We start from the raw sequence: 12,159 nt of genomic DNA on the forward strand, positions 1-12,159 counted from the left end.
TATCATTCACACTTCGTTCTAAAAACCTCCTTTACAGCAGAATATGCACAAGTCAACCACCCATATGACAGTCTTTATGGAGTTATATTCCTTGGGGAGCTAAGATTATTCTAAGGTCTCTCTGGTCTTTAGTGTTTTTCCTTCCCTATTAAATACATGGTTGGCCTGCTTGAGTGCATGAAGTGCCTTCCGAAGTTAAATATTTGCTGAGCTGCTCAGATCGCTGGGCAGTGACGATTGAAAGGTGGTAGGTCCTTGAACCCTGCCCCCTTGCCCCACACCCCGCCCTGGAAGAATTACCTCTTGAACGCTGGGACTGCAACCAAGTATTCAAACTGCTCCGAAACGTCAGGAAGGGAAGGAAGATGGAGCCCCGGCAGAAACACTGTTTGCTAGCAGGCGGCGCCACCATGCGGTCGCCAAATTTATTCCTAGGTCAAGTGTTGGCAGGAAGGCTCCAAGTCAAACTGCTAAAGGTATGTATTCTGAACGCCGCTGATGGCCCAGTGTATGGGATTTTGTACAGTTCGGTCTACAGGCCAAACTATAGCACTGGTGCAACTGCCTCCCTTCCTCATTAGTCTGTGAACAACTCACAGATAAGGAGTATTTTCTCCCTCTCTTTGCATTCCCGGATCCTTGCAATGTGCCCGACATACAATAAATGACCACCGGGAAAATGAATAACAAAATGAGACCAGATCTGTGAACTCATGGGGTGCCTGGTTAAGTTTCCCCCTTACAAATGGATGGACTGAATCTCAGAGGAAGAATGTGATCTCCTGAATGTCGTTGGTTACTGCCGGTGAGCAGTAAAGCTGGGACAGAAACTTTTTCAGGGCTTTTTCCTGTTTCTGCACCACACGGCGGGACACAGAGCTCCTGGGGTTCTTATTTCCCGGATCTCTGAAAACATCCTCATCGTATTCCGCTGACTTCTCTCCCAGGAGGCCAATCCAGTCGATGCCTTGGCTCCCAGCCTTTGCCCTCCCGCTATGTTTGTGCTTCTCCTCCTAAGTATGCTGACAGCCCTGCATGGTGGTGAGTAATGGCATTTTCTACGAAATTTCCGGCTTGGTCTATAATTAATATGAACAGTGGGGAGGATTGTCAAATGTCATCTGATTTGCTTATTACTACTTTTATCCCCTTGCCTAGGAGTGATGGAAATCAAACAGTAATGGTAAGCTACGGGTTTAGTTCAGCTGATGCTTCAGCATCCTATCCAGGGCACGATGAGGTGGGGATCCAACGAGAGCTAAAGGCACTGAAGGCACCGCTGGGTGCCCAGTTGGCAGCCATCCCTTTCCCCGATCGTGCATCCCCTCTTCTCTTTGCCACTGTTTTGTGTTCGCTGGTTTCCTCGGAGTGAGGGTGTCAGCTTCTTGACATGCAGCAGCTCCCTTTCCCCTATGTTGGTGTGTCTGTTGGAGAGGCAAACACTTCTACCCCACATTGTAGGGTCCCCGCCCCACCAAAGCCTGAGGACACCTGAGCAAGCTCCTTGGCAGCCAGGGTAGTCATTTCAAGTTTGCATGGAGTTGTGTCTACAAATCTGAGACTTCTGGCTCCTTATTTTCTTTTTTGTGGGCACACTAGTGCCCACAAAAAAGTCTCAAAACACCCCAACTCACTTCTTTCCTTCCTACAGCTGCTCAGGCTCCATTGTGACTGATACCACTCCTTTATCCAGACATTTTCTCTTTTCTTCCTCCTGTTTGGGTCAGCTCAGAACCAACACGCTGAGCCTCCCTCTCTGCGGTTCCCTTCTAAGCTCAATAGTGAGAGTGAGCCACAGTGAATCCACCAATACTGTTGACAGTGTATTGGGACGATGACCCAAGTTAGTGGATTTGCAGAGGTTTCCATGTTCCCCAGAATCTTGTGAGCAGAAATGATAGCACTTCTCAGAAGATGGCAAGTCTTTCCTTCAGGTCCCAGTGCTGCACCCAAACACCATTCCAGACCTTCCCCGCTGGACAGGTGGACAGCTACTTCCAGAAGGTGCTGGCTTTCTGTGGATTATTAAGTTTTTTCAAGGATGACTTTTTTCCCTTATTAAAACCATTTTGTCATGATGTAGGTTCTCAGGGATGGTGCCACCAGCACTGATGTGCCAGGGCCCAATCAAATTCCTACTGTGGTCTTGACTCTCACCCCCCAAAGCCCATTCTTCTAATTTTTCAAACTTACTCTCTTTTATAACTGACCTTTTCCTCTTCCAAAACAATAAATTTCCTTTTGATCAAAATTACCCCTTCAACACCCACCGGACACCTTTTAAACATATCTGTAAGTGCTTTATTTCTCTATAAGATTGAGGCAATGGTCTCCTGTTATTATAAATGGTCACAAGCATTTATACATCTGTCCTGGTAGGTTTTATTCTCAGACACAAGCAGCGAGAGTCCGAAAATTATAGCCAAGAAAGTTTAGGTGCAAACATACGCATGTCCATGTGGATTTAAATGTGCCATGCCTGCAACCCCAACTTCGCAGGTCTGAGTGTGTGACCCCCACAGAGACAACACTGCCCACCCAACAAATGCACCACATCTCGAGCCAGGCACTGCAGGCAGAAAGGGCTATTTCTGAGGCAATGAGATTAGGAAGGGGGAAAGATCAGATGCTGTGCCAGCGAAGGCGGGGCATCCGTGCTCTCTGTTGGGTCTGAGGAGCCCTTGACAAGGACACCAGGGAGGAATCCATCGGAAGATTCCCTTGTATCCCAGGAAGAGGTCCACTGGGATTACCTGCTGAGACATTGGCTGAGAGCCAGTGCAAACCCTGTCTGGGGCTTCAGAGCCCCCCACCTACAGATCTGGGGCTCTGCTGGACACCTTCTTGCAGTTGTGCCCCAGGGCTATCTGACTCTTATTTCAAGGCAAGGTTTTGGGTGGACAATGTGGAGCATCTCTGTGCCCTACCAGGCCTCTCCCTGGGGTGTTTCTTTGTCCCTGTGGTAGGAGTGGGAGCGACCTCTATGTCTGCCTCCTCACACACAGCCAGGCTGCCGTCCTTCCTGTCTTCACTGAGAGCTGGCTCATGACTTCAGAAGGCAGGCATTGCCCCGTGGGATGGTGGTCGGGCCTGTGTTAGGACAGGGGAATCCCCTTCTCCCTCTCCCACATGCTTCCTTCATCGGAGAGCTCTGCACCAGCCCACATCACACAGCAAAATTTGTTCTCACTCCCCATCGTCCTCTGCATGTCGATCTTCCAGAATCTCTGGGAATAGGGGCTGGGTAAAGGTAGGTTTTGTGTATCTCTGGTTGCTCTTCTGGGTAGAACACTTCACACTATGAAATACCACTCATAACCACCAATAGATCTTACCTTTCCACAACCTCAAGAGGACAACTCCTAATTTCGCTTAAACTTTACAAGGCTGGGACTCTGGTTCTAGTGGGCCATCACTCATTGGCTGATAAATTGACCATTGATGGCATGGTTCAATCACTGTGTGCTCATTAAAGCTCTCATTAAAGAGCTGTCTACTGAAGTGTGCTTTCGTGTGTTAGTGGGCTGAGCCTCAATACGTTCCTAAAGTAGTGGGGGAAACGGTCACATAAATAGATCATTCCAACATGGGGGCATAGATCATTCCAACATGGGGTCATAAGTGCACTGAGAGAAGGATGCCTGTGCGTTACGGAAGCCATGGAAGGTCTCCTTACCCCAGCCTGTGTTGGGGTTCCAGTAGAGCTTCTTGAACTTTGCATGGAATCCAAAAACATGTCAGTAACGCAAAAGGGAGCAGGTCCCCCAGGCTCAGGACATGGCACAAGCCAAGCCAGGTTGGCAAGAAGTAGTTTAGTGTCTGAAAAATGATAATCATCTTAGAAGCATGAGGTTCAAAGAGGGAAATGGTTTGGCAGAGCCAGGCAGGGCAAGGCAGGGCAAGTGAAGGGGAGCCTTAGGTGCTGGGGCAGAAGCAGCTAGATCTTCCTCCAAGGGCCTTGGCTTTACTGCAACAGCAGAATGTGCCCCACAGCACTGGGCACAGCACTGGGTTTGAGGAGCTGTCTACAAAACTGAGCCTGGAACAGGACGAATGCTAGCTCCCTTCCCTAGCGCAGCACTCCTGCAAAGCCAGAACTCTCCCCTCCCCACAGAATTCTCACCCACCCCCACTGCCACCCTCTGGAGCCAACTCAGTCCTCTGAGATCAGCCATTTCAAATCCAGAGCACTACTTTCATTGCTAATGAAATGTGTGGGTGTCAACACCCTGAAAGTACTATGGGTGGGGGTAGGGGACACACATCCTTCTTAGCTGCTTCCCAGTGAGCAGACCACCTCTACCTGCTAGGATGCCAAGGAGATACCAGAGAAGTAGTCACCAAGGACCAGGTGATATTTCACAGTTGCTGCTTAAGTGGATAGTGGATATTCTTAGCTGTTGGCTGATATGCTAATTAAATCGTTCCTGAGGCCAAATATGGAATGCACTGGTGCAATTACGGGGACTCTGTGATGGGCTTACTTGGAGCTGGAGGAAGTCCTGGGTCCCCCCAACTTCTGAGCATCAGCAGGGCACTTCCCTGTGCAGCCCAGGGCTCTTGGGCTGGAGGGACTGCCCAGTGGGACCATCCCTCCGTGTTTAATGGTGAGAAATCCAGACCACCAGAGAGGCTGCTCCTGGCCACAGCCACCGAGCACATCCAGCTGGGAGGGAGGCCGGTGCTGGGTGGACGTTGTCATGAGGAAGGACCGGGGTGCGGTGCCCAGAAGGGCGCTGCCTCCCCCTCCAACCTGGCCGAGGAGGGCCTAACAGCAGAGGTCCTGGGAGCTGCCTGGACCCAGGGCGAGCCCACAGGGTTTGTAGGTTGGAAGAGTGCTCTCCTGCAGACAAGCACTGCTGAAGTCGTCTGTGTCCCTGAGATAAGTCCATGGTGATGAGGAGGAGGTGGGTGAGGAAGTGAGGTCTGGGCAGTGCAAACCACTTGGTAGTGTGGACAGGAAGGAGGCCGTGAGTGGAGGAAGTTGGTAGAATAGTCATAACAACGATGAATGGACTAGGGTAACATTCACGCGTTCACGGCACACTTGCCAAGGCTACTTAATCCACTCTTAGATGCTTCTTTGATCCGTGATGTCAGATTTTTTTAAAGATGTTATTTATTTATTTGAGAGAGTGATTGAGAGAGAGAGAGAGAGCGCGGGCGCACATGAGCAGGGGGAGGGGCAGAGGGAGAGGGAGAAGCTGACTCCCTAGTGAGCAGGGAGCTCTACCAAGGTCTGGATCCCTGGACCCTGGGACCAAGACCTGAGCAGAAGGCAGAGGCTCAGCCCACCGAGCCATGCAGGCGCCCCCATGTGGTCACATGTTGCAGGCTCAGGTTCATCTACCATCGCACCATTGCTCCAGCCCCTCCTGATTCCTGCAGACCCCCTGCTTCCCACTGAGCATTCAAGACCCCTGGCAACACAGTCCAGTCCAGTGACCAAGTCTGGGAAAAGGTCAAGTCCCACTGGCCCCCTGTCTGAATATCTCACTCAATTCAAAACTTGCATCCTCTCCTCATGCCTCCACTGTGGAAAAATGCAGGGTAGGGTGTTGTGTCTCAGCACTTGTGGACCCCTAATAAAATTGATCATTTTGCACGCTGATAGTGTGAGAAATGTGGAAGTGTGAGAAAGTCCTGTCCTCGAGGATAAGCTCCCGGGGGGCGGGCGGCCTCTCCTTGCCCGCACCATTCTTTCAAGACATTCCAATCAAACATGTGATCTAAATTAAATTGGTGTGCTTCCTATGCAACAACAGCTTCAAGAGGAGTCCCCAAACTTTTCCATCCTCCACCAGAAGGCTACTCTTAAGGCCAACCCATTTGAAATACTGAGGCCACCTTATTTTCATCAGAGACCCAGCACACAACAGGTCCTAGAAATACATATATAGAAGTGAATTTCCCTGCATGCCCTCGCCTCCTGACTGCCCCAAGTGGCAGAGCTCCTGCTAACCCTTCTCTCCTCCTTGATCACAGGGGCCCACCCTTTGGACACCCCACACCTTCCAGGGGAGCTGCCTCCGGGACTCTCAAAAAATATCAGTAAGGATTCTTTGAACGTTTCTTAGGCGACCTCATGGGGTAGAAACTTGTCTAGGACACTGGCAGGGAGAACGACCCCTTCTAAATACAGCACTCACTGCTGGGGCTCTTGTAGGCAAAGGCATTCAAATAAAACTCCAAAGCCTCCCCTCTCCACTGTCCCCCCCTGTGTCTACCCATCCCTGCTCTGTCCTCTGAGACAAAGTATTACAACTTCCATCAAAACACGAAGGTCAGCTGAAAGGGGCACAGGGGATGGAAGTAAATGGGCTGGTTGTGAGGGTTAGATGGTCACAGTATTTCAGCTTCAGATTGAGCTGTGAGCCTCCTAGAAGGCAAGACGAAAAGAGAAAGACAATAAACTCCTGGGCTCTACTGATAAGAAAGGAGGAGCCATAATTGTTCCTTTGGGAAGGGGAGGTTTTCCTGGTGATAGACTGCAGAGATTTCTCAGGTGGGTTCCTAGCTGGGTACTGCTAAAGACCATGATGCATAGTGAACCCGCGGGTCGTGTTAGCCCTGAATTTAGGGTTCATTTCCCACCTTGCAGAGAGGCAGGCTGAGTCAACCAAGTGCTTTGTGCATGAACTCATGCAAGCAAAGTGATCAGTCTCACCCAGACTCAAATGACCCTCTGACTTCTCTCAAAATGCCATCGGCCCCATGGGAAGTGTAACGCCCAGGCCAAAGAGAACTTCTAGTAGATGTTAAGATTCACAGGTCACACTTGGCACTTGGAAGGATCAAGGCCAGGAAACCCCGGGTGCCATCAGGCCATGCCCGTCATTCCTTTTCAACAAGAGTGGCCGTGGGGGTGATCCACAGATCTCCCTGCCCCCAGATAGCAGCTCCGGGATAAGGGAATGGGGCTCCCATGCAGCAGCCACAGGACACTCCCTGGCCTAGAAGCTTGTCTCTATTGGAACTAGTATATCTAGTAACAGTTTCATAGGCATGACTTCTGGGATGCCCAGAAAAGACATGCTTCATTTGCAAGAGTTTTCACACTAAGGGAGCCCCAGACAATGACTTCCCGCCAGGTGTTTATAGTTCGCCCATGGTCCCTGACAAGGCCAGAGACACCTTACCTTCCGGGGTCCTTTGTAGCACTGAGCAATGTTGCCTGGTAACACAGTTCCCGGCTCATCTTCTCGGGTCTCCATGGTAACCTGTGTTACTAGAAAGTTAGTCCAAGGTCCAATCTATCCTTAGAGAAAGGATACTCTTCACAGGGGTGGGGCAGAGCAAGGAATCAGGGCAGAGGGGTAGGGGAGAAACCACAGCTCTCTGATTTGTTTTCTCTACCTTCCACTTAGATATCACATCCTTCCCTGGGGTGTTTAAAAATGTGGAAAGTGTGGCTGCCATTTTTGGTAAGTTAAATATGAAAGTGCTTCTATCCACCCGGTGTCAGGGCATGGGGTGAGCGTGGGAAATCTAAGCAAACTACTGGGGCCTTGGGCTCCCCTGTTCCCACCACCCCAGCAAACTCTGAGCTGTGGGATCCAGGTCCGATGAGAGGAGTGGTGTCTTTTATTGCAGGGTGAGTCACCCACCTGCCACGCACCTTCATAGTCCTGACTTCTTTGGTCCCGACCACACCACAAACTGACTGGGAAGGGAAAGGTACCCCTGTTGCACAGCAGAGGTCATAAGGGGGTAGCTCCCCTCTGTGCCCAGACCTTCCAGACCCTCTTAGTCCCTTCCACCAAAGTTGTTGGATTTTTTTCTGCCCAACTACTACATATACATGATAAAATATACATACATAAAGCCTAAGAATGCCAAAGAGTGTCAAGTATTCCATTTCTCAATTATGTATCGATCATGTGGCCAGCGATTGCCAGGCACCATGGTGGGTCCCATCATTGCTTTCCAGAAGTGACCCCCAAGTAAGACTGTCACAGGATTGACAGGAGCAAGGGGTGCCGAGCTGTTACTGGATTAGACGGTGCTGGCCAGAGGCCACTAAATGCAGGTGCCCCATACGTTTTTGAATGAAAATGCATATTTATATAAACACACATACACACGCACACACAAACACACACCTTAGAGTGACTTTTTCCTTCAGTACAGAATAAGTTCTTCATTTTTCTGATTAAGCTATGTGGAAATAAAACACAGGAAAGGAAGTTTGAATGGAATAGGAGAAACTAGAACAGTCTGCGTGAAACAGTCTTTGCAAACCAATCCTTGACCTCTCCAGGTTCCCTGACATGTGACCCCGGGCATTAGAATCAAAGCTGTGGGGTCACCCCGTTAGCACTTAACAGTCCTCTAACAGTCCTCCAGTCAGAAAGGCCTAGAAGGGGAAGGGTGAGCAGGCAGCTTAAAATAAAAAAAAAACAAAAAGCAAACAGGAAATCATTCTCTTGCCAGTTTTCTTTGCAAGAGCATTCTTCTTGTTTAGGGCAAATCATTACCACTGGTTGATACTTCCGGCAGATCACTGACCTTCAGTTTCCTTATCTGTGAAATAGAAGTGACCAAAGAGCACCTGCCTTGCAGGATAACATGAAGTTTAGGGGGTAGTGGACAAGTGAATGTTTTCTAAAACGTGACTCATTAACAATCTTAACCATTGTGCTATTTTAAGCACATATCTCAGTTTCTGCCACACAGTAGGGATTCCAAATTACTAATGTCTGTATCCCTTCTCTGCCTGCAGGGGGTTCTAGTTCCCCAGTGCTGGGACTGTATCGTTCGGGATCCATTCCGCAGACCCATAGGGACTTAAATAACAGACATTTAATTATCTCACAGAAGCTGAAAGCACCAGGATTGGTGCAGTAATTCAATGCAGGTATCAGGGACCCAGGCGGCTCATTCTTTCCTCACTGCTATAGCTAAGCCTGCTGGCTTTTCAATGTTAGACTCGGGGCCTCGGGGTAGCAAAGTGGCTGCTGCGGTCCCAGCCAGTGTATCCTTACCCACATTTAAGGAAGGAGAAAGGGGTAGCTCAGAAGGATCTCTTTACATGCCATTATTCTTTATTATGAAAGAAATAATTCCCAAAAGCCTCTAACAGACTTCCCCTTAAGTTGACACAGATCTGGGTCACATGCTCAGTACAGGCCACTCACTGTCATGGAAGCTGGGATTCGTGTGACCAGCTGGGAATGAGCATGTGTCAAACACCCACAGGGACTTAGGGAGGAGGCTCCCCTCCCCTGAGTCCCTTTCAGCTTTGTGGAGAAGGGAGGATGATTAAATGACTGTTTGTTAGGGGGACAGCCAACAGGGGCCACAGCTTATAAACCTGCCTCCCTTCAATTGTCCAGAATGGCTGTGAGTACACAGTAGGGGTTTAGTAGGTTGCTGAGGTGTGGGAAGTCCCAGACAAAGGGGCTCCTTCCTCGAGCCTGGTTCCCAGTCCCCAACGGCTGTCCCCTCCCTGCTGCCCTCTCCCCACAGACTGCCTGGGCTCCCACTTCACCTGGCTGCAGGCTGTCTTCACCAACTTCCCTGCGCTGCTCCAGTTCGTGAGTGGTCTGAAGTGCGTGGCTGGTCTCTGCCCCCGGGACTTCGAGGACTATGGCTGTGTCTGCAGGTTTGAGATGGAGGGGCTGCCCGTGGATGAGACTGACAGGTGAGCCACACCCACAGGTGAGCTGTCAGAGGCCCGGCTGGGACCTGGGCAGAGCATAGGTGTGGAAAGCTTTCAGGAGTCTTGATTCTCCTTACCTGCAGGGTGACTGGTGGTCTCAGCTTCAAAGTGCAATGTACTTTGTGATCTTCTCACATCCTGGATGTGTCTGATATGCAGAATGTCTGTGTAGGGTTTCTCCAGGTTGAGGTCTCCAGGGTGAGAACCACCTGGATGTTTGCTAAAAATGCAGATTCCAGGGATGCAAAAGTGGCATCCAAGTGACTAAGCCCAAGTGGCTTAGTCAGTTAAGCATCTGCCTTTGACTCAGGTCATGATCCCAGGGTCCTGAGATTAAATCCCGCATGGGGGTTGGGGGGGGGGGGTCCTTGCTCAGCAGGGAGCCTGCTTCTCCCTCTGCCTGTGGTTCTCCTGCTGCACTCTCTCTTTGTCTCACTCTCCCTTTCTCTCTGGCAAATAAATAAACAAAATCTTTAAAATGCAGATTCTGTGAAGTGTGTAAACCTGGTGATTCACAGACCTGTACCCCTGGGGATAAAAATATATGTTTATAAAAAATAAAAAATTAAAAAAAAAAAAACAATATCAGCCTGCGGGAAGCAATAAAAAAAAAAGCCCTAGGTGGAGAGTTTTTACTTCCAATATGTGAGACACTGAAGATCGAAGTCCTAAACAGAGTTTTTCCTTGGGCTTGCTTTGTGGTCCTGGCAAATCAGATGAACTTGGAGGCATCGATGAGGCAGAGAGGTTGATGTAAAACACTGTCAATCCCTTTAAATAGGTAACTTTGAATTTGCGGAGTCTTCAGAAGGCAGAAGGGGCTTGCATATGGGTCCCACACAGGTATCTTTGTGAGTTTGTATACATACGTAGGATGGACATAAGTTGATAAGTTGATTATGTTTATAGGAACATATCCTAAATTATGTCAGAGAATGTAAATACTATGATGTATACATATTTTATGGATGTGCCTAATTTTGTGTAAACATATGTCACATAATATGCACATTTTAAATGTCTATTAAATGTACATACTCCTAAAAAAAAAAAATGCAGATTCTAGGGACACATCCCAGACCTACCGACTCAGACTACATCTAGCTAGACCCTGGAAGTCTGAATTTCAGACAAGCTCCCTAGTGACTCTTAAGCATGACAGAATTATTCTTTATTCAGACAGTCTTGGTCACCAGAGGTAAAGCAACCATGCAGGTTTCTGTTTAATTTTCCACAAACATGGACCAATAACATTTGAACATTGTGCTTAATATAAGCAGAATACTATCCCCACTTTAAAAAGGTAAACACCTAGCAAGGAATACAGAGAAGGTACAAGGGGTCAGTAAAGATGTGTGTCCTCAATATTCACAGGGAGGGGAAATTAACACAAGAGATCCACTTTCACACATCAGATTAGCAATAAAATTTAAAATCTGAGAAGCATCAAGTGACAGCAAGGATCTGGCAAATAGATGCTGGCAGTGGGAAGGCCAGTTGGAAAAATTGGGTAAAATCTGTGTGTTACAGTGTGTTACCTACGACCCTGTAACTCTGGCTCTCTGCTCCTTACAGATGGGGTGACCCCTGAGCAAGCTACATCAATTCTCTGTGTTCCAGTTTCTTCCTCTGTTACATGGAGGAATAAAACCATCTTCATAGAATTATTATTTAGGATTAAATGACCAAATATACAGTACAATGACTGGAACTCTGCTTGGCTTACTGAGTTCACTTACTGAGAGTATTACCGATTGGTAGCAACAATAACAGGAATAGGAGGGCTAAGGTAGGTCGTGGTGACAGTGGTAGTAACAGTCATAGTAGTATTCATAGTAGGACTGGAGGAGTAGTAGCAGTAGCAATAGCAGCAGTAACAGTTGTCATAGTAGGTATAGTAGTATTAATACTAACTGTAGCGGTAATTGCAGTAATAGTAACACCAGCAGCAGTATTTGCAGCAATAGTAGAAATATTATTAATGCTATAGAAGTAATAGTAGCAATAACAGCAATAACAGTTATCACAGTGGCTGTCGTATTAATAGTAATAGTAGTAGTGATGGTCGTAATAGCAACAGCAGCAGCAGTATTAATGGCAGTTGTAGCAGTACTAGCAGAGCTGTAGTAGTGACAGTAATGGTAGTAATAACAGTAATTTCAGCCATAGTGGCAGCAGCAGGAGCAGTAGTAGGAAAACAGGAATTTGAACCCATATCTCCCAGTACTCGGATCCATGGCCCTGCCTCACTGTTGTGATACCTATGCCCAAAGCCAGTGTGATGGAAGGTGTACTCTCATAGAACTGGAAAGGACAGCCCATTGTCCTTTGCAATAGATTGGACAGTGCTTTATCTGCCCTGGCACTTCCCCATTAGGATGCCCTCTTTGAATGCCTTGCACCCAAGGCACAAGGGCAATCTCCATGCTCCCCCAACACCTGTGCTTCCCTGTCCTGTACCTGCCACATAGGACAGTGCATGCACACGGTCTGTCTCC

The 12,159-nt window shown here is 48.5% G+C and overlaps 1 protein-coding gene across 1 annotated transcript in view; it reads left to right on the top strand.

The window, feature by feature from the left end:
* The first annotated feature begins 274 nt into the window (after positions 1-274).
* Positions 275-12,159, top strand: part of OC90 (otoconin 90) — a 31,753-nt gene continuing 19,868 nt past the window's right edge. Inside the window, exons 1-5 of the mRNA XM_059165608.1 lie at positions 275-476; positions 948-1,041; positions 5,986-6,051; positions 7,368-7,424; positions 9,469-9,643. Coding sequence (XP_059021591.1) covers positions 366-476; positions 948-1,041; positions 5,986-6,051; positions 7,368-7,424; positions 9,469-9,643 — 503 coding nt within the window. The 5' untranslated portion in view covers positions 275-365. The remainder of the gene's footprint in view (positions 477-947; positions 1,042-5,985; positions 6,052-7,367; positions 7,425-9,468; positions 9,644-12,159) is intronic.

Source organism: Mustela lutreola, chromosome 3 (assembly GCF_030435805.1).
Source record: "Mustela lutreola isolate mMusLut2 chromosome 3, mMusLut2.pri, whole genome shotgun sequence".
In the NCBI taxonomy this organism is placed as follows: Eukaryota; Metazoa; Chordata; class Mammalia; order Carnivora; family Mustelidae; genus Mustela; species Mustela lutreola.